At 36.8% G+C, this 22,085-nt stretch overlaps 1 protein-coding gene and 1 long non-coding RNA gene across 2 annotated transcripts; both read left to right on the top strand.

The window, feature by feature from the left end:
- The first annotated feature begins 393 nt into the window (after positions 1 to 393).
- Positions 394 to 15,892, top strand: LOC149221127 (CO(2)-response secreted protease-like). The gene is made up of 10 exons (XM_089387330.1): positions 394 to 557; positions 5,453 to 5,550; positions 5,624 to 5,782; positions 6,803 to 6,914; positions 6,998 to 7,556; positions 14,138 to 14,250; positions 14,332 to 14,577; positions 14,685 to 14,767; positions 14,883 to 15,095; positions 15,333 to 15,892. The coding sequence occupies exons 1-10, from the start codon at positions 394 to 396 to the stop codon at positions 15,890 to 15,892; spliced, it is 2,307 nt and encodes a 768-aa protein (XP_089243456.1).
- A 2,634-nt stretch (positions 15,893 to 18,526) lies between these two features.
- Positions 18,527 to 21,883, top strand: LOC149221126 (uncharacterized). The gene is made up of 3 exons (XR_016248805.1): positions 18,527 to 18,607; positions 19,702 to 19,848; positions 21,844 to 21,883. It is a non-coding gene; the product is annotated as an uncharacterized LOC149221126 (long non-coding RNA).
- Positions 21,884 to 22,085: the final 202 nt, after the last annotated feature.

Raw genomic sequence — 22,085 nt, 5'->3', positions numbered from 1 at the left:
TGAATAACAAGAGTATTTAAGCAAAACATCTAATTTTCAATGTCCATCACTAAAATGTAATTTTATTTAATTTTCAATGTCTATCACTAAAATGTAATTTTAATAAATAAGAAATACATATATCCCTAAATTTCATAAGGTTTTATTATATAAAATGATAACATTTCTTTACTTTTTTAAAAATAATTTTGATGTAGGAAAAATTGTAAGTGATATTATAATGATAGCAAAAATAGGCACAGCGCACAGCGATGAAACTTTAGAAAAAAGGGTAGGGCAGCTGGAAGGCGGAAATTGTTACACCGAAAAAAAGGCACAGTACACAGCCATGGGAACAAATTTAAACCAGCGGTACGGAAATTTCACATCGAAACAGAGGCACAACACACAGCCATGGGTAAAGAGCGTAAGCGTGTTAATATAAACCAGCGGCTGAGGAACAAAGGATTGAGAACCCACAAAAGAAATCAATGGCGGGAAGAGAGAATTTGTCCCATCGGGAGAGCTGGACTCCACTGTGAAAAACGCGTTCCCGAGTATGAACGTGCAATTTTTGTGTAATTTATTCTCATCATTTCGTGCATTCTCAAGTTTATGATGCAATTGCGACTTTTTTTTAACACGATAAGCACGTCCATTCAACATTGGCGCTGCAAGGATTTGCACGAATCTAAATCGTAAGTGGCCATCGTCAGATCCACTACATACACCACTCACTCTGCTCGATCTCATTCTCCCTCCATTAAATAAAGCTCTGCCCTCCACCAAAGTCTTACAACGGACCGTTACGATTGAGTAGATAGTAGTGAGAAATATTAGTGACGGGGTTCAAGCTTTGTTTTGCATTACTTTTTCTCTTTACTCTGTTGTTCGGCCTCGCCATTGCTGACAATGGAAAGGTACAGACTCTTCATTTCTTCAAATTAATTCTCTTTTCGCTACAAGATTACTCAGTTTTAATGTCGCTAATTTCGCTGATCTGCATGCAGGTGCACATTGTGTACATGGGGAGTTTACTCGACAATAATAAAGAAGAGCTAGTAATGTTGAAGTCATAATTCCAACTGCGCAGCCGTACATCCCCAAAAACCGCTCAGCAAAACCATAAACCATTTTATGCATATCGCACCGCTTTTGCGTAAAAGTGGTTTCCGTATTTTTGACTCCGATAAAATTTGGTGCAGACGCGTGGCTCTCCCCATACGTCATCATCTCTGACATATCGGGACGTAATGTTCAGTTAAGTAATGCCTCCCGATATTCTCCTCCACCGTCCGATTTACTTCATCAATCTCCGCCGTCGATTGCCTAAAGATGCATACGAGCCAACATTTAATATTTACGTGGATTTGAAGATTGGTTGACCGCGGTAAAATAATTAATGAATTAAATGTGCCCGTAGAAGTATTGGTAGATGATTTAAATTTTAATGTTTTTATATGTATCGGAGGTATGGTGCATTTAAAGAAAGGCATGGTCTGGTCAGTGTGTTAAAAATATTTACGGCATGTAAAATGTAATTGTTTTTTTTATTTTGTTTTCAAAAAAATGAAAAGGGGTCGTGTGTTGTAATATGTTTTTATGTGAGGTGTTGACTTTTTTTTGTAATGTGAGAACTCGGGGGCAGCGAAACAGAATAGAGAGAATTTGCACAGCAGTGCATGAAGAAAAGAACAGAGACAAACGCATTTGTTTTGTAAGCCTGTGTAAATTTTGTATTTATAGCAATATGTAAAAGAAATTTTTACACCAGTAAGTAATATGTTTTCACAGCAGTGAATGTAAATGAGAATTTTACCCAGCAGAGTAAATTCTCATGTGGAGACAAAGTAAATGTTTTTTCTTGAACGTATTTTTGTGGTGAATCCCTCTCAGCAAAGAGGATGAATATGTATCAGGCATATATTTTAATGAATGGAAATGTTTTTATGGTGGTGAAATACCCTGTTCCTCAGTAATTTTTTTTTTAAGCTTCCCTGTGCACAAAAGATCCTGGAGTGAAGGAAACAGAGCACTGTCTCTGTGTGTTGAGTTTTAGTTTTTATGTGTTTTTGGGATTTTCCCATTAAAAATCCCCAACAGTGGTATCAGAGCAGGCTTAGGCTCTTTGAAAGTGTTCAAGAAGCTGAAAGGAGGAGTTTGTTGCAACAGTAAAACTTCTCAAAGCAGAGTGAAGGCTCAGACAAGAAAATACTCAGGTATTTCACAAAGTTTTTTTATGTGTTGCTGAAGAAATAGTCAGTTGTTTTAAAATACACAGTCAAGAAATTGAAGAATAGTTGAGGCTGCAAGAATGGCTGGCACAAGCACCAGTAATAGCATGGGTATGCAGCTCCCATTATTTGATGGTAAAAACTATGACTATTGGGCAATAACAATGAAAGCCTTGTTTGCTTCCCAAGACTTATGGGAAATAGTTGAGGAAGGTTTTGAACAACCAGCAGATGAAAATGAGTTTAATGCATTAACTCAAGGAGAGAAGGATCTGCTGAAGAGCTGCAAGAAGAAGGATTCAAAAGCCCTTTTCTTCTTGTATCAAGCAGTGCATGGAAGTGTGTTTCCAAGGTTAGCAGCAGCTAAGACAGCGAATGAAGCATGGCAAACCCTCAAGACAGCCTATCAAGGCATGGAGAAAGTGAAGACAACAAAACTACAATTGCTGAGGAAGGATTTTGAGAATCTGTGCATGAAGGAGTCAGACAACATTGACTCATTCTTCACACATGTAATTGGTTTGGTCACACAGATAAGGACTCATGGAGAAATCCTTGAAGATAGGAGGATTGTGGAGAAAATATTGAGGGTCTTACCCTCAAAGTTTGATGCAATAGTCACCACCATTGAAGAGACAAAGGATCTCTCAAAATTTTCAGTTGATGAGCTACAAGCATCGCTGATAACACATGAGCAGAGGTTGAGTAGAAATGAAAACTCATCTCTAGAGCAAGCCTTCAAGACCCATATGTCCTTTGGAAGAGGAAGAGGTCAAGGCAGAGGAAACCGTGAGAGCAGTGATGTCCATAGCAGCTCAAAACAAATGGAAAGTCTACCAAATGGATGTGAAGTCAGCATTCCTAAATGGAGTATTAAAGGAAGAGGTTTATGTTGAACAGCCTCTCGGCTATGAGAAGAAAGGTGAAGAGCACAAAGTGTGCAAATTGAAGAAGGCTCTTTATGGGCTGAAGCAAGCGCCAAGAGCATGGTACAGCAGGATAGATTCTTATCTATTGGATAATGAATTTGACAAGTGTGAAGGAGAACCCACTGTCTACATCAAAGAAAAAGATGGTAAAATTTTGATTGTTGTCTTATATGTTGATGATATTATTTTCACAGGTAATGATGATCAGCTCATTAAGAATTTTAAATCAGTCATGAAAGAGGAATTTGAAATGACTGACATGGGTTTGTTGAGATACTTCTTAGGCATAGAAGTAGATCAAAATGAAAAAGGAATTTTTATCTCACAAGCTAGATATGTAAATCAAGTATTGGACAGATTTAACATGCAAGAATGCAAGGCAGCGATCACTCCCACAGTAATGGGATTAAAACTCAGTAGAGAGGACAGCAGCAAGGATTTTGATCCTAGTTTGTACAAGAGTATTGTTGGCAGCCTTATGTATTTAACAGCTACTAGGCCTGACATTATGTATGCTGTTAGTTTAATTTCCAGATTCATGGAGAGGCCAAAGGAGGCACATTGGCAGGCAGCAAAAAGAATTTTGAGGTATGTCAAAGGTACCAAAATGTTTGGAATTTTATATAATGTCTCAGAACATTCAGATTTGGTTGGATACACCGACAGTGATTGGGCTGGAAGTGTAGATGATCGGAAAAGCACTTCCGGTTATGTTTTTCATATGGGCTCAGGAGCCATTTCATGGGCTTCTAAGAAGCAGTCCATTGTAGCATTGTCTACAGCAGAGGCTGAATATGTGGCAGCTACAGCAGCAGCATGTCAAACAATGTGGATGAGAAGAATGTTGAGAAGCTTAGGCCAAGAGCAGGCAAAAGCGACAGTGATTTTTTGTGACAATAGCTCAGCTATTGCATTGTCAAAGAATTCAGTGTTTCATAAGAGAACGAAACACATTGATACAAGGTTTCACTACATCAGAGAATTGGTGAACAATGGAGAAATTGTCCTAGAACATTGCAGGACTCAAGAACAGGTTGCAGACATCTTGACAAAGCCATTGGATCAGAAAAGCTTTGAATTTTTGAGAAAGTGTCTGGGTATGACTGAATGCCCAGCAGTTGAAATTAAAGGGGAGTGTTGAAGTCATAATTCCAACTGCGCAGCCGTACATCCCCAAAAACCGCTCAGCAAAACCATAAACCATTTTATGCATATCGGACCGCTTTTGCGTAAAAGTGGTTTCCGTATTTTTGACTCCGATAAAATTTGGTGCAGACGCGTGGCTCTCCCCATACGTCATCATCTCTGACATATCGGGACGTAATGTTCAGTTAAGTAATGCCTCCCGATATTCTCCTCCACCGTCCGATTTACTTCATCAATCTCCGCCGTCGATTGCCTGAAGATGCATACGAGCCAGCATTTAATATTTACGTGGATTTGAAGATTGGTTGACCGCGGTAAAATAATTAATGAATTAAATGTGCCCGTAGAAGTATTGGTAGATGATTTAAATTTTAATGTTTTTATATGTATCGGAGGTATGGTGCATTTAAAGAAAGGCATGGTCTGGTCAGTGTGTTAAAAATATTTACGGCACGTAAAATGTAATTGTTTTTTTTTTTATTTTGTTTTCAAAAAAATGAAAAGGGGTCGTGTGTTGTAATATGTTTTTATGTGAGGTGTTGACTTTTTTTTGTAATGTGAGAACTCGCGGGCAACGAAACAGAATAGAGAGAATTTGCACAGCAGTGCATGAAGAAAAGAACAGAGAGGAACGCATTTGTTTTGTAAGCCTGTGTAAATTTTGTTTTTACAGCAGTATGTAAAAGAAGGTTTTACACCAGTAAGTAATATGTTTTCACAGCAGTGAATGTAAATGAGAATTTTACCCAGCAGAGTAAATTCTCATGTGGAGACAAAGTAAATGTTTTTTGTTGAACGTATTTTTGTGGTGAATCCCTCTCAGCAAAGAGGATGAATATGTATCAGGCATATATTTTAATGAATGGAAATGTTTTTATGGTGGTGAAATACCCTGTTCCTCGGTAATTTTTTTTTTAAGCTTCCCTATGCACAAAAGTTCCTGGAGTGAAGGAAACAGAGCACTGTCTCTGTGTGTTGAGTTTTAGTTTTTATGTGTTTTTGGGATTTTCCCATTAACAATCCCCAACAAGTAACCAGTCATCTGCAGGTTCTTTCGTCTGTTCTCGAAAGGTATCAAATTATGAAATAAATCTTCAAATTTCAGAATTGATTTTATTGTTCTTATATATATGTTTGTGTTGGGGGGTATTTGAACCTTTGCAGTCCGAGACACGCAGAGCAATCTCTGGTGCGTAGCTATACTTATGCCTTTAATGGATTCGCAGCAGTATTATCCAAAGAACAAGCGACTGCATTAGTTGGTACGTCTCGTTAACCAGTGTTGTTGTTAATGAGTTTTCCTATTCTGATATATAAATTCCCACGATTTAGCAGGGAAAGCAGGAGTATTATCAGTGTTCCCTGATCCAGTGTTAAACCTTCATACAACACACTCATGGGACTACTTAGAAAAGGACTTAGCCATGGCAGGCTCTTCTTACAGAGAACCAAAATCTTCTGGAGCTGATGTCATAATAGGGTTTCTAGATACAGGTATATTAGTCTTTTGAAACTCCATTTGGTTAAGTTCAGTTTTGATTGTAGAGTTAGGGGAAAATATTTGAAATTTGACTATTTTAGAATTAGTATAATAATGAAAATGTTTATTTATTTTAAATTTATATAAAAAATTAATTTATAAAGATATTGATGGTCTTATTTTATATTTATCAATTCTGAAAAGTGTATTTTAAAAACACTATAAATTAGTTTGGAAAATAATGGAAATTTAGGTAAGACTATGACAAAATCTGTCATAATTTTTTGAAAATCTGAGTTATCGCTGTCAAACTTTAGGATTTTGGCTGCTCAGGGTTCTTGATGTTGCTGAATCTATTTCCACCATAAAAATGAGTCAAACACTCTACATTTCTGAATTTTTTAATTTCTTTTACCCTATTCAGCAAAGAAAATTGTGATTGGGGTTGGAATCTGTGTAGGGTCAATTTTCTTTTTTTTCACCCTCTTGTTTGTCTCCCCGTTCAATTGAGAAAACCAAATTTGAAAACATATTTTAAACAATTTCTAAAATCCCCAATCTAATTAAATTTAAGGAAATGATATTTTGAAATATGTTAAGAGTAATATGTTTGTCCTAAGAAACACTTTATAGTTTAGTTTGTCCTAAAAAACACTCTCTACTTCAGTATGATAGGGATGTAATATAATATTCTGTTCAAGGTTTTGACTCAATCAAATTACATGAAATTAAAGAATATTTAAAAAATTAATAATTATAATTATTAATATAACATTTTGATTTTATTCCATTAAATTAAAAAATAATAACATAAAATAAATAGTTAAATTATAATTAATAATTAAAAATTGGTTCTTCATTTATTAATCATTTACATCTTAGAGTGAAAAGATATTTAAGACATTAAATCCTGTGCATTTTTTTTTTTTTATAGCTGAGTAGATTTGAAATTAAATAAATCTATTATAATGATTTGTAATTATTTTTTAAACAAATTCATATAACTTGTGAGAAAATAAAATTTTATCTTGAAGGCATTTGGCCGGAAGCAGCCAGCTTCAGTGATAAGGGTATGGGCCCTGTTCCTTCGCGGTGGAAGGGAAAGTGCGTTAAGGGAGAAGGTTTCAATGTCTCCAACTGCAACAGGTGACCTATGCAACTGAAATAAGTTCGTTGTTTCTACTCTGGTGTGATTCAGTACAGCTAAAATAATGTAATTGTTTTAACAGGAAAATAATTGGGGCAAGATATTACTCAGGTGGAGAGGACGATGATTTGGTGACAAGTATTAAACCGAAATATATATCGCCACCAAGTGCGACTGCAAGAGATTATCAGGGCCATGGCACGTTTACAGCTTCCACTGCAGCTGGCAGCTTTGTGGATAATGCAAAATATAATGGTCTCGCTAAGGGAAAAGCCAGAGGTGGACCGGCCAATTCCTCTACCAGAATTGCCATGTATAGGGTTTGTGGGCTGGACTATGGGTGCCCTGGTGTGCAGATTTTAGCTGCCTTTGACGATGCAGTTAAAGATGGAGTGGATATTGTATCCATCTCAATTGGATTTCCATCCAGTAATCAGGCCGATTTTATGAATGATGCAATTGCTATAGGAGCATTTCATGCTACTCAGAAAGGAATTCTGGTTATATCCTCTGCAGGAAACGAGGGACCGGATTCCCAAACAGTGGTTAATGCTGCACCATGGATTATTACAGTTGGAGCGACCTCAATCGACCGGGATTTCCAGTCAAACGTTGTGTTAGGCAACGGTAAGATTATTCAGGTGAGAACGAGGGAAAACAAACACAATAGTATAATGTTTTTTCACTCTACACAACATTTAATAATTTCATTTCTTCACAACTTTACTAATAGATTCTGCCATTCAAGAGCATGCCCTGTTCTTATATGTTGGGGATTTTTCTGTCAAAATCCCAAAAACAAAATCACAGAACACAGAGAACAATTCTCTGTTTCCTCCACAGGATCTTTAACACAACGGAAACCAAAAAAAAATTATTTGCAGCTGACAGAGTTTTCACACACCACAGATTTCTATTCATTAATAAAAACTGCTGTTACAAAATTCTTCCTCTCTCTCAGAGGGATTTACAAAAACAAAAGACTCAGACTGCTGTGTCTGTTGTATATTCTATTTTGCTGCTGATGCCTTTCTTTTTCATTCACGTGCTGCTGCGTTCTATATTTTCACTTCTTCACACTGCTGTGCATTACAATACAAATTACACTGCTGTGTATTACAATTCTATTACTTGGGCACTGCTGCATCTCCCCTCTTCACGCTCATCATAAAAAACATTACATATATATATATATATATATATATATATATATATATATGACAACAAAAAGGAAATTACTTACGTTTTCACTTGCCAAGCTGCCGTAAAATAAAAAACAATAAAATTAAATGATTTTACCAGCTTTTACTTGTGCCCATACTAGCTTTTACTTGTGCCCATACTCCCGCTGAAATAAAATTAAAAACTTCACCAAAACTTACCAACCCACAGTAAATAGCATTTACTGTTTTACTGACATTTACTGGCGGTAAGTAAAAACTTTTACTTCACGTAAAATTTCATTTAATGCTGGCCTGTACTTCACCCATTGACTTTAATTAGATCGCATCACAAAATCCCATTTGGTCGGAACACAAAATTGGAGCACACACATATGGTGCGATCGGATTGCATCGCACCATCGCAATTGGAGAAATCAAGTGAACAAAGCGGAGGGTGACAAGGTGAGTTTGCGATTTGCGATATGCGATGGATCGCATCGCAAATAAAAATAAAGCTGCAGTTGAAATTATATTTCAACACTCCCCTTTAATTTCAACTGCTGGGTTATTTATCATACCCAAACATTTCCTCAAAAATTCAAAGCTCTTCTGATCCAGTGGCTTTGTCAAGATGTCTGCTACCTGTTCCTGAGTCCTGCAATGTTGTAGAACAATTTCTCCATTGTTCACCAATTCTCTGATGTAGTGAAATCTTGTATCAATGTGTTTCGTTCGTTTGTGAAACACAGAATTCTTGGACAACGCAATAGCTGAGCTATTGTCACAAAAAATAACTGTTGCTTTTGCCTGCTCTTGGCCTAAGCTCCTCAACATTCTTCTCATCCAAACTGCTTGACATGTTGCTGCTATAGCTGCCACGTACTCTGCTTCTGCTGTAGACAACGCCACGATTGGTTGTTTCTTGGAAGCCCATGAAATGGCTCCTGAACCCATGTGAAAAACATAACCGGATGTGCTTTTCCGATCATCCACACTTCCAGCCCAATCGCTATCTGTGTATCCAATTAAATCTGAATGTTCTGAGATGTTATATAAAATTCCAAACCTCTTGGTACCTTTGACATACCTTAAAATTCTTTTTGCTGCCTGCCAATGTGCCTCTTTTGGCCTCTCCATGAATCTGGAAATCAAACTAACAGCAAACATTATGTCAGGCCTAGTTGCAGTTAAATACATAAGGCTGCCAACTATGCTCTTATACAAGCTAGGATCAAAATCCTTGCTGCTGTCCTCTTTGCTGAGTTTTAATCCCATTACTGTGGGAGTGATTGTTGCTTTGCACTCTTGCATATTAAATCTGTTCAACACTTCATTTACATATCTTGCTTCAGAGATGAAAATTCCATTTTCATTTTGATCTACTTCTATTCCTAAGAAGTATCTCAGCAAACCCATGTCAGTCATCTCAAATTCCTCTTTCATGACTAATTTGAAGTTTTCAATGAGGTAGTCATCATTACCTGTAAAAATAACATCATCAACATACAAGACAACAATTAAAATCTTGCCATCATTTTCTTTGATGTAGACTGTGGGTTCTCCCTCACATTTGTCAAATTCATTTTCCAGTAGATAGGAATCTATCCTACTGTACCATGCTCTTGGCGCTTGCTTCAACCCATAAAGAGCTTTCTTCAATCTGCACACTTTGTGCTCTTGGCCTTTCTTCTCATAGCCTAGAGGTTGTTCAATGTAAACCTCTTCCTTTAACACTCCATTTAGGAATGCCAACTTCACATCCATTTGGTAGACTTTCCATTTGTTTTGTGCTGCTATGGACAGCACTGCTCTCACGGTTTCCATTCTTGCAACCGGTGCGAAAGTCTCCTCATAATCTCTCCCATACTGCTGCTTGTATCCCTTGACAACAAGCCTTGCCTTGTGTCTTTCAATTTTGCCTTCAGCATTGCACTTGGTCTTATAGACCCATTTGACTCCAATGACTTCTTTACCTTTTGGTAGCTCAACCAAATCCCATGTCTTGTTTCTTTCTATGGCATTAATCTCCTCATCCATAGCTTCTATCCATTTCTTATCTTTAATAGCATCTTCGAAATGAATAGGATCCTCAACATGACAATACAAGGCAAATAAGGAATTCATTCCTTCATTATAAATGTCACTTAAATTTCTGAACTTCTTACCTCGTTCATTCGGTGTGCAAGTGCTTGAGGATGCACTTGAATTTCCTCCTTGTGGTGTGCTTGGAGAAGCACTCTCATTTCTCCTCAAGGGTGTTCCTTGCTGTCCTTGTGTTGGCGCCGCTGTTTGGGGATGCATTTCAGCCACCTCTTCATCATCTTCATCATGAGACAAATAGTTTTTAACATTCATTGTTTTCTTTATGCTTCCATCCCAAGCTTCCTCCTCAATGAACTGAACATCTCGGCTCACAAAGAACTTCTTGGTGGATGGGATATACAACCTGTAAGCTTTGGATTCCTCACTGTATCCGATGAAGATACATTTCTCCCCTTTGCTGTCCAACTTCCTCCTTAGCTGATCTGGAATGTGTGCATAAGCCACACATCCAAAAACTTTCATGTGGGTGACTCCTTGCTTTCTCCCACTCCATGCTTCTTCCGGCACTTTGTTCATCACAACTTTTGTAGGACACCTATTCAAGATATATACAGCACAATTTACAGCTTCAGCCCAATAATCATATGGCAAATGCTTTGCCTTCAACATGCTCCTCGCCATATCCATAATGGTTCTGTTCTTCCTCTCAGCAACTCCATTTTGCTGTGGGGTGTACCTAGTTGTAAATTGTTTGTGTATTCCATTTTCTCTACAAAAACATAAAAATTCTTTGGAGATATATTCACCTCCTCTGTCTGTTCTCAAAACTTTGATGCGCAGCCCACTTTGATTTTCCACAAGTGCTTTGAAATTTCGGAATTTTTTAAACACTTCCGATTTGTTCTTCAAGAAATAAACCCAAGTCTTTCTTGTAAAATCATCAATAAATGTTAGAAAGTATTGACTGCCTGCTAAAGATGGGGTTTGCATTGGTCCACATAAATCTGAGTGGACAATTTCTAAAGGTGCCTTTGCCCTTATGCTTTTCCCGCTTGGAAAACTTTCTTTGTGTTGTTTTCCCAATATGCAGCCTTCACAAAGGCTGTCCAGTTTCTCTATCAATGGTAATCCTCTTACCATTCCTTTTCTGCTCAACAAGTTAAGGCCTCCAAAGTTGAGGTGTCCAAATCTCAAATGCCACAACCAATTTTCATCCTTTGGCACACTTTGGAGAGCCTCTTGGGTAACTGCTGCCATTGCATCTTTGTTTTTCAAATCTGCCCTTATTCTGAGAGGGAACATTATGTTCCTCGTCATCCTCACTTCAGCAATGTATCGCTTGCTGGGTGGAATATCCATGATGGTGCATACATCATTGTCAAAGAAAACATCGTAACCCTTTTGAACAAGCTGTCCAATACTCAAGAGGTTACATCTCATTCCAGGAACATAATAGACATCTGTTATGGTTTTCCTTTCACCTTGCTTTGTAAATATTTTAACTTCTCCTTTACCCATAACAGAAATTTTGCTATCAGTCCCAAGTGTGACTTGTGACTTCACACTTTGATCTAAAGCAGAAAACAAAGCTATGTTTCCTGCCATATGGTTGCTGCAACCGGAGTCTAGAAACCATATGTCTTCACTGTTTGTTTCAGCCATGTTACAAGCTAATAACACATTATCTTGGCTGACATTTTCTCTAGTAATATTTGCATTAGATCTATTATTCACATCATGCTGCTTCTTCCTACATTCACTGGCATAATGCCCATATTTTTTACAATAATAACATTGGACATTGGATTTTTCATACCTTTGTCCTTGAGCATGATGTTGTCCTCCTTGTTGGCTGCTGCCTTGACCTTGGTCCTGATTTGGATCGCTGCCTCTTCCTTGAGCATTCGCTGGACTGTTCCTTCCGCATGTGTTCTGGCTTCTGCCTCTTCCTCTCTTATTTTCTCTGCCTTGACCTCTTCCTCTTCCAAAGGACATCTGGGTCTTGAAGGCTTGCTCTAGAGATGATTTTTCATTTCTACTCAATCTCTGCTCATGTGTGATCAGTGATGCATGAAGCTCATCAACTGAAAAGTTTGAGAGATCCTTTGTCTCTTCTATGGTGGTGACAATCACATGGAACCTTGAGGGTAGGCACCTCAATAGTTTCTCCACAATCCTCCTTTCTTCAAGTATCTCTCCATGAGATCTTATTTGTGTGACCAGGCCAATTACTTGAGTGAAGAATGAGTCAATATTGTCTGACTCCTTCATGTTCATATTCTCAAAATATTTCCTCAGCAACTGTAGTTTTGTTGTCTTCACTTTCTCCATGCCTTGATAGGCTATCTTGAGAGTTTGCCATGCATCTTTGGATGTCTTAGCTGCTGCTAACCTTGGAAACACGCTTCCATGCACTGTCTGATACAAGAAGAAGAGGGCTTTTGAGTTCTTCTTCTTGTGGCTCTTTAACAGATCCTTCTCTCCCTGAGTTAATGCATTAAACTCATTTTCATCTGCTGGTTGTTCAAAACCATCCTCAACTATTTCCCATAAGTCTTGGGAAGCAAACAAGGCTTTCATTGTTATTGCCCAATAGTCATAGCTTTTACCATCAAATAATGGGAGTTGCATACCCATGCTATTGTTGGTGCTGGTGCCAGCCATTTTTGCACTCTTAACTATGCTTCAAATACTTCACTGTGTATTTAAAATAACAGACTGTCTTCAACAGCAACACAAAGAAAACTTGAGAAATACCTTGGATTCTTTTGCCTGAGTCTTCACACTGCTGGAGAAGTTGCTGCAATAAGAATCCTTCCTTCAGCTTCTTTGACACCTTCAAAGAGCCTAGACTAGCTCTGATACCACTGTTGGGGATTTTTCTGTCAAAATCCCAAAAACAAAATCACAGAACACAGAGAACAATGCTCTGTTTCCTCCACAGGATCTTTAACACAGCGGAAACCAAAAAAAAAATTATTTGCAGCTGACAGAGTTTTCACACACCACAGATTTCTATTCATTAATAAAAACTGCTGTTACAAAATTCTTCCTCTCTCTCAGAGGGATTTACAAAAACAAAAGACTCAGACTACTGTGTCTGCTGTATATTCTATTTTGTTGCTGATGCCTTTCTTTTTCATTCACGTGCTGCTGCGTTCTATATTTTCACTTCTTCGCACCGTTGTGCATTACAATACAAATTACACTGCTGTGTATTACAATTCTATTACTTGGGCGCTGCTGCATCTCCCCTCTTCACGCTCATCATAAAAAACATTACATATATATATATATATATATATGACAACAAAAAGGAAATTACTTCACGTTTTCACTGGCCATGCTTCCGTAAAATAAAAAACAATAAAATTAAATGATTTTACCAGCTTTTACTTGTGCCCATACTCCCGCTGAAATAAAATTAAAAACTTCACCAAAACTTACCAACCCACAGTAAATAGCATTTACTGTTTTACTGACATTCACTGGCGGTAAGTAAAAACTTTTACTTCACGTAAAATTTCATTTAATGCTGGCCTATACTTCACCCATTGACTTTAATTAGATCGCATCGCAAAATCCCATTTGGTCGGAACACAAAATTGGAGCACACACATATGGTGCGATCTGCGATATGCGATCGGATTGCATCGCACCATCGCAATCGGAGAAATCAAGTGAACAAAGCGGAGGGTGACAAGGTGAGTTTGCGATTTGCGATATGCGATGGATCGCATCGCAAATAAAAATAAAGCTGCAGTTGAAATTATATTTCAACATTATAGTGATAATTTCATGCCTGTTCCTAATAGTCGAACAAAGAAGTCGACTAAAGGGGCAATAAAATGCAGTTTTGTCTCGAATTAGCAAAACAATTCTGATGATGAAACAGATGTGGATTAGTTCTATAAACAAACCTGTTGTAAAATGCATATAAATTAGTTAACATTTCTCATGATTTGTAGATCCAGTATTTTGGGATTTGGCTTTAAAGATTTGTACTATGCATTTAGGGTAAGGGCATCACCTTTTCGAATCTCAGCCAATCGGCCGTGCACCCGCTTGTGTACGGAGGAAGCATACCTGCCCAGTCTTGTGACCGACCCTTTGACCCAGTAGCGGCAAGGTAAATTAAAGTATACAATGTAGGAATTTTATAATTATATTTATCATGAAGAGGGGAAATTCAAAGCAAGGTATTGTGCAGCAATTGTGTTCTAGAGTGCTTAGACGCAAACAAAACGAAAGGAAAGATTGTAGTTTGTATTGCAAATGAGACAGCTATATCGAGGGGATACATGATAGCAGAAATCGAGTTCCTAACTGGAGCCGTAGGCATGATTGTCGTGGACGACTTACAGCTATATGAAGCATTTGAGTACGGTACCTTTGCAGGGACTGCAATAAGTAAATCGTCTGCAACAGAGATATTTTCTTACATAAACTCAACCAGGTGCGTCCGCCTACAATTCCTGCTCTTTTCACATGTTTATATCGATTCATTTGGCTCATCCAATTACAGTGTGGCTATTTATAATCTTCCAAGCCTTGTCATTATAGAAATCCTGTTGCAACAATTACTCCATCAACGGTGGTTGCAAATGAGAAGCCGGCTCCTGTTGTTGCATCATTTTCATCAAGATGTCTTGGAGCGCTGACCCAGAACATTCTCAAGGTAAGTAGAGGCCAATTAACGTTCAGAAGCTAATTATGAGAGATCATCACAACCTGAATCCTTCAATTGATATTTGCAACCAGACATCAGCGCACCAGGTCTGAACATCATTGCTGCATGGTATCCTCCCAATACGTTTATAGACACAGTTCTTTCAGAGACGATGTCTACCGCATTTAACATGATGTCTGGAACATCCGTAGCAGTTCCTCATGTTAGCGGAGCTGCTGCAATTTTAAAATCTATGAATCCTACTTGGAGCCCCTCTGTTATTAGATCAGCCTTGATGACAACAGGTACTTATGATCAGGTTTTATTCTTGAAATGCATAATCCCTTATACCAACTTTTTTCAAGTACTTATGGCCATCCTTGAAGTCAAGTATTGAATTAGTTCAACTAGTGATTGTAGTCAATGTTATTGGTAATGGGTATTTAATTATTTCAATGTCAGCATATATGTCCTCTGTCACAAAAATTCCTGTTTCACAACTGCCTCTTTTTCTAACATCTGCACTCTAATGTATATGGCAGCCATTGTAAGGAACAATATGGGAAAAATTTTGACTAATGCATCAGATATCGCTGGGACGCCATTTGATTTTGGAGCGGGAGTAGTAAATCCAATCGGAGCTCTGCAACCAGGACTTGTATATGAAACATCAATCGATGATTACTTCCACTTTCTATGTAATTACGGTCTAGACTCCGAGAATATCAAGCTCATCGCTGCAAATAAAACCTATAGGTGTCCGTCCGGCGCAAAGGTGGATCTGATCAGTAACATGAACTATCCAAGTATAGCCATTTCCAAGTTAAATGTTGTGAATGGGAGCACAATTGTAAGCAGAAGCGTCACAAACATCAGTCCTGATCTCTCACCCACTTACAAGGTTACCATCGGTGCACCTTCGGGTCTGAGTATGAAGGTCTCTCCACAAATTCTTCAATTCTCTCAAACTTCCAAGAAGCTATCTTTCGACGTAGTTTTTACACCAACCAAGCTTGCCACCAAAGGATATGTTTTCGGTACGCTCGTTTGGAGCGATGGAAAGCATAACGTTCGTACTCCTTTTGCAGTGAATCTGGTGTGACCAAAGCATAAGGGGCAACCTTATAGATGGTCAAGTAATAAAACAAACGAAACCAGCAAGGCTGCTTATTGCTTGCATAGACCATAAAGTGATAAACAAGCGAAACTTGCTTTTTGTAAACCTGTTTTTTGTTAGATATAATTATCTCTCGCAATTTCTTGCAGAGTCATCAATATAATGGTAAAGAGGGAAAAAATTGAGTTTCTAAATTTGTTTTTTTAAGACATAATTATCTGTGGTGATTTCTTGTATAGTCATCAATATAATGGAAAAGAGGGAAAAAATGAGTTTAGAAATTTGGAATTTTACCAAAATTATTTTCTAAAATAAATATAATTATTTTATAAATGTCACACTGATGAGATTATTGCAAATTGATTCTAAACACCAAAAACTCCAGAAGTTAATTACAACAAACCAATCTACTTCCAAAACACATAACTAAGAAAATATTGTTTCCCAAATCACAAGAACTCAGATAAGTATTCAACATATAAGATAACTATTCAACATATAAAAATGAGAAAGAAGAAAACAATCCTCATTTGATAAGGTAGATCAATTCCTTAAGAATGTTGTTTGAGAAAGGGGTCTTGAAATTTAAGGGTAAGAATCCTTTAAAAAGTCTACCCGAACTCATAAAAGCATGCCCACAAAATCCTCAATTTTGAAGGACTACTTTCTACATTATTTCACCCTCAAAATTACAAAACATTATTCACGTGGTATTGTATCATAATAAAAATTTAATAAAAATTTATTGTTGTAAGTATGGTGAGGAAACACCCCTCGTTGTGATAGAGGTAGTTATATACCTCAAAATAGGGGGTCTGGGTCATCGCCAAAGCTAGGGGATTCTTTCTCAACACAAAGAGGGATACTTCTACAAAGGCCCTGAGAGGTAGCAATGCCCAAATCCTCGGCTTTCCAAAACATTGGGAATATCATATCTATTGGGAGGTTATATGATTCCCCGTTTGTTCATAACCAAAACCCCATCCAAGATGGGGTGGGGCTATTCTCTCATTAAAATAAAAATAAAAACATGTTGATGGAGATTTTTATTTATATATTATTATAATTGTATCAGTGAATGTTGTTGATATATATTAAAGTTATTTTTATAAATTTATTGGTTTATAAAATATGGAAAATATCAATCACATTTATTAATGTAGTTGTGTTAGTTTACCCACGGATGTATGTGGGGTTAATTCATTAACCATGGTTGAAAAGGGTTGACTAAGGATTGACATGGTCAACGATTAACTGTATTATTATTACATTGATTTAACAATGTTACATTGATATTGACTTGCCATTATCAACTATGGTTAACAATGATTAATGTTACATTAATCTTAATGTTAATGTTACATTGGTTGATAATGGCTTAACATTGTTGACCATGGTTGAAACCCATGAGGCGTAGACCAATTGCCTTGCGTGGGGTTTAATCCCCACGAGCGAGCCTTGCAAAATCCTAGTGATAAGCATCTCATCATGGGTGGATCGGTATTCTTCCAACCAATAAGCAAGCTGACCCCGGCCTAAGCTTAGCCTAATTTAAAAAAATACATACTGACCATGGTTGATATTACATTAATCTTAATGCTAATGTTGATATTACATTAATGGTTGAAGTGAGATGACGGGGTTGACCTTAGTTGACCATGATTACCAATAATTACCATGGTTGATGTTAGTTGAGCATGATTAAACCAAGGATTAAGGGGAAGATTATGGTTGACCAAGGCTAGAAAATGTTGACAACTGACGTGTGTGGAGTGGATTCATTAACCATGGTTGACCTCGGCTGTAGAGGGATGATGAGGTTGGCCATGATTGAAGATAGTTAACAAAGTTGATCAATGTGAAGAGGGTTGACTAAGATTGACTGAATTTGGCGGAGGTCCACCATTGATATAACAATGTGTTATTGTTACATGAATCTAATGAGTTTCTGTTTTGTGTTGTCATCGTGCATGTTAGGTTATCGCATAATCGACAAGCAGTAAGATCGTTGGCCCACAGCGTCAGACAACCAGTAAAATCATCGGCCCACACGCCAGACAAGTGGACAGTCAGAAAAGTGGTGATTTATATGCGATGATTACAAATCTTTGTATGTTACATGTTTGCATGTATTCCACGTGCCTTTTGGAAAGCTGTAACAAGATGTTGAGGTGTCCACGGCATGGCTTCTAACAGGATGTTGAGGTGTCCGAACATCTACAATCTCTTCCTATTCTTGGCTTGGTTTCTGGTGGTTTCTTTCTGGTCATATATACTGCTGTTATCCCCTCATAATTATTGTTATTATTTCTTCCTGTAAGCTTAAACGGTTTTTATTTCTCCATGTAAGCTTATTTTCTATGGTTTCATTTTCACGTTTTAGTCAGTTTCATCAGAGGATTTATAGAAGCCGAGGAGGTAGAGCAACCGAGGACGAATCTCTCACAAATCGTAAGTAATTTGTGGTCTTTTTTTGGTTGCTTAATTCAATTAAAGTTCAGAGGATTTATTTGTTGCTTTTGCAATTAAATTGAACTCTAGAGGATTTATTTGATGGCTTCGCAATTCAATTGAATTAAACAGTAGAGGATTTATATTTGTTTTTGTTTCGATTTACAGGAAGCGATCGACCAGTGCGCCCTGCGTTTTCATCGCATTGTGGGACAGGGGATGTGCGTCGTAACAAGGTTGATGTGACAGGTTATCAATTCATTTCGAGTACCAAATTTACATTGCTTCCAATTTTGGTTTAAAGGAAGCACGACTATTTTTTATTTATTTTATAGTGATTTCACTACAAATAAGATGGATGTTTCGTTTAATGGCATGGGTGATATATGTTAATTTCATTTTCCAGTGAATGTAATTTTTGGGGGTTTGACAGATCAGAGAAATGCGGACACCAATTCGTAGAATGTTATACTCATTAGGTAATTGATTTTACATTGGTAGTAATCAAGAATTTTTTAACAAAATAAACCAACAATGTGAAGTTATTTTAAAATTTTGTAAGTGTATCAGGTTATTTAATTCTTTGATTTTAAAGCTTTTGTTTATTATAAAATATCTCATTATTGTTATTTTTTTTTTCTTTAAAATGGAATGGCACTCACTTTCTTTCTTTTTTCCTGAACATTTTAATTGCCCATCAAATTGAATTACACTTTCTTTCATTATTTTTCTTGAAAATTTAATATGCACATCTTTATCTTAAATATTATTAAATAAACTTTTCCCAACTTGATTTTTCAATAACCCATTTCCTTTTACCTGTAGACTTTTACCCTCTTTTAAGGCAGTGTGTTTTCGTTCCCAAGGCGTATATAAAACTCTAATTATTATGCAAGCTTACAACGTACACCTCTATTCCTTTTAAAACTTTAACTATTATGTAAAATTGCAACGTGCTTTTATGGATGACAATGGTAGAAAAAAGCGCTTGACGATGCTCCTCTTCCCTCTATAGTTCTGCAGGCTGACTGTAACTCAATTAATTGAGATCAAGTTAATTTAATTGAGTTTCGTAGAGTAGAAACTCAATTAACGCCCGGCTTCTTAGAGTCGAATCAGCCTGAGATTTGTGTTCCACTGTTAGATGAGCCAACCTTTCCGTCTACCTGCTGAGGTCAATTGAGTTTTTCATGCAATGTGAGTGCTATTATTGTTGATTTGATCCAATATCTGTAACTTTTACTTTTATTGTTTGGATTTACAAGTAATTGATTTATGCAAAAAAAAATTCTTTGGTTATTTTTAACAGGACCAGCTCTCACAATTTGCAGGTATGTATGCAGATCATGCAGAGGGACGTTCAGTTGTTCCAAATTAATGTAATGATCATTTGTTCAAGATTAATGTACGAAAATCTTGCAGCCCAGCATTAGGAGGATCGATCTATGAATCAATTGGTTAAAGTACGCACAGAAATAGCTTCCTTCCCGGTACACACCCCACCCATCGTTTTTCCTGTAGGCTCTGTATTATCGTACATTGCGCTGTTTAATGGAACAAATTAGGAATAAAAGAGAATATAACCTAATTCACAAACGCTGTTTAATGGAACAAATTAGGTTCACTTTTCATAGATCTATTGGGCCTATAACATGTCACATGGGGTAGACGCTCAGATGGATTAAGCCTTCGGAATAAGTCGTGGACAGAATGCCAAGTTCGCAACATTTTCTTTTTACTATGCTGAAACAATAGCTCTTTATCCTTGATAATTGCTACCCAGACGAGGAGGTCCTAAACCGCATAAGAGCACCTTGGACAACAAGTTCCGGGCTGTTCAATTGCTCCCCTACAAGTAGTTCCTGAACTGGTCACAAATTCCATATAACATCTATAAAGGTAAGAAAGAAGAGCCTTAGTCTTAAACTTAGTTCCATGGACACTATAGTTCAAGCTAGATGCAGTAGAGACTATTAGCCGTAGAGTTGCTAACCTTATCAGGGTTATGATTTCTCCTACCAAGGTTATAAATCTTGATGAACTATAAGTATTATTTTTATCTAGGATCTTCTCTTGTGCTTATTAATTTAGTTTAATTTCTAGTCCTTTCTCTTGTGCTTATTAATTTAGTTTAATTTCTAGTCCTTTCTAATATAGACTTGGTATAAAACATTTCTTTGTAATAGACCTTTTTCTATGTCTAAATTATAATAAAATAAATTATTTTCCTTTTCTCAAATTATGTGAGCCATGTGATGATGATGGCTCTAACGATAATGGCTGCCATTAACTACGTTTCCTTTAAGTTTCATATAATAATTCTATTTAACTAGGATGGAATCTATGACAATATTTTTATACCAAACATATGACTTAAAATGACAAGTTGTCCTTAAAGTTTCAGGATAAAAGGCATATTTTCTCGGTGAATAAGTAGAACTATGGAAACCTATGGAATTAAGTTATTATGTAAGTTGGCATAACATTATTATGTAAGTTTTTGATCCTCGCAACTTTTGTTCCTATTCTTTAAATGCAGGTTTTGATCCAGAGCCTCAATTCCTTAACGAAATACAAGTTCTGATATGTGAGTAGACATAATGATTACAGTTCTTTAATCATCCATCAGAGGTTGACGCTTTTATTCTTTTCTTTTATGCTACCATATGCTTCTTGCAGTCCTCTCACATTATTTCAAGCCCACCTAGTTTATCCAGCTCTCTTTGCATTTGTTCAATTCACAAAACAGCAGTAACTGCAGGTTTCTAATGTGTGACACATTCAGGATTCAACCTTGGAATTGATAACTACAGTTTCTTTTATGCTACCATATACTTCTTGCAGTCCTCTCACATTATTTCAAGCCCACCTAGTTTATCCAGCTCTCTTTGCATTTGTTCAATTCACAAAACAGTAACTGCAGGTTTTTAATTTGACACATTCAGGATTCAACCTTGGAATTGATAACTACAGTTTCTGTTCTCAGGCTATTTTATCCTCTTCAGGTCTTTCACTCCGTTTTTCATGGAATGATATTCTTTGACCACATTTTTATATTCTACCTTAAAAGGGCGCGGACTAGCCGCGCAGCCCCCCTTCTTTCTAATTATTAGAGTTATTGTTATTTTTCATACTCTAGGGTCTGCTCCCTAGGTCGGTCCTTGTACAATTTTTGTTTGAATATTGTTAACATTTTTGTAGTTTTTAAATCTTAATAAGAATATTTTTTTTTTTCAATTCTTTTCAGTTATACCTTAATTATATGCTTTCTTCATTTGTAAATTAAAACCCTACTTTTTCGAACTTTATGTTACAGTGTATCCCAAAGTAAAGGGATATTTTTTGGGTTTTACGTATGAATGAAATTCTCCACTCTCATGGAAAGGGCTTTGGTTCTCTTCAAGCTTATGCTTAAATATTTACAAGATTTATTCTTGTACAATACACATTCGAATCCTCGTCTTATTTAGCATCTCTCGATGCAGGTAAGGATACACCCAAGTCTTATCCTTGATTATCACAGGTAAAACTTTTTCCTCTTTCAATATTTCTTATTTTAATTTTTTTGTTTACTTTTATTTCCATAATAGATAACATGCTAACTGAATTTCATATCACCTTTTACACATGTACTGTTAATCTTTCTAGCGAGAGCGAATTTGTTTGGAAGACTATATTGTACTCACTTTTCAACAATCATTGAGCTCTTATATTTTTATTCAGTTTT

The sequence above is a fragment of the Pinus tabuliformis genome, chromosome Q, assembly GCF_031772625.1.
Source record: "Pinus tabuliformis cultivar Carrire ecotype Pingquan chromosome Q, CPIR1, whole genome shotgun sequence".
Lineage (NCBI taxonomy): Eukaryota > Viridiplantae > Streptophyta > Pinopsida > Pinales > Pinaceae > Pinus > Pinus tabuliformis.
Note: the sequence above shows the minus strand (reverse complement) of the source record. Positions and strands in the feature narration are given on the sequence as shown.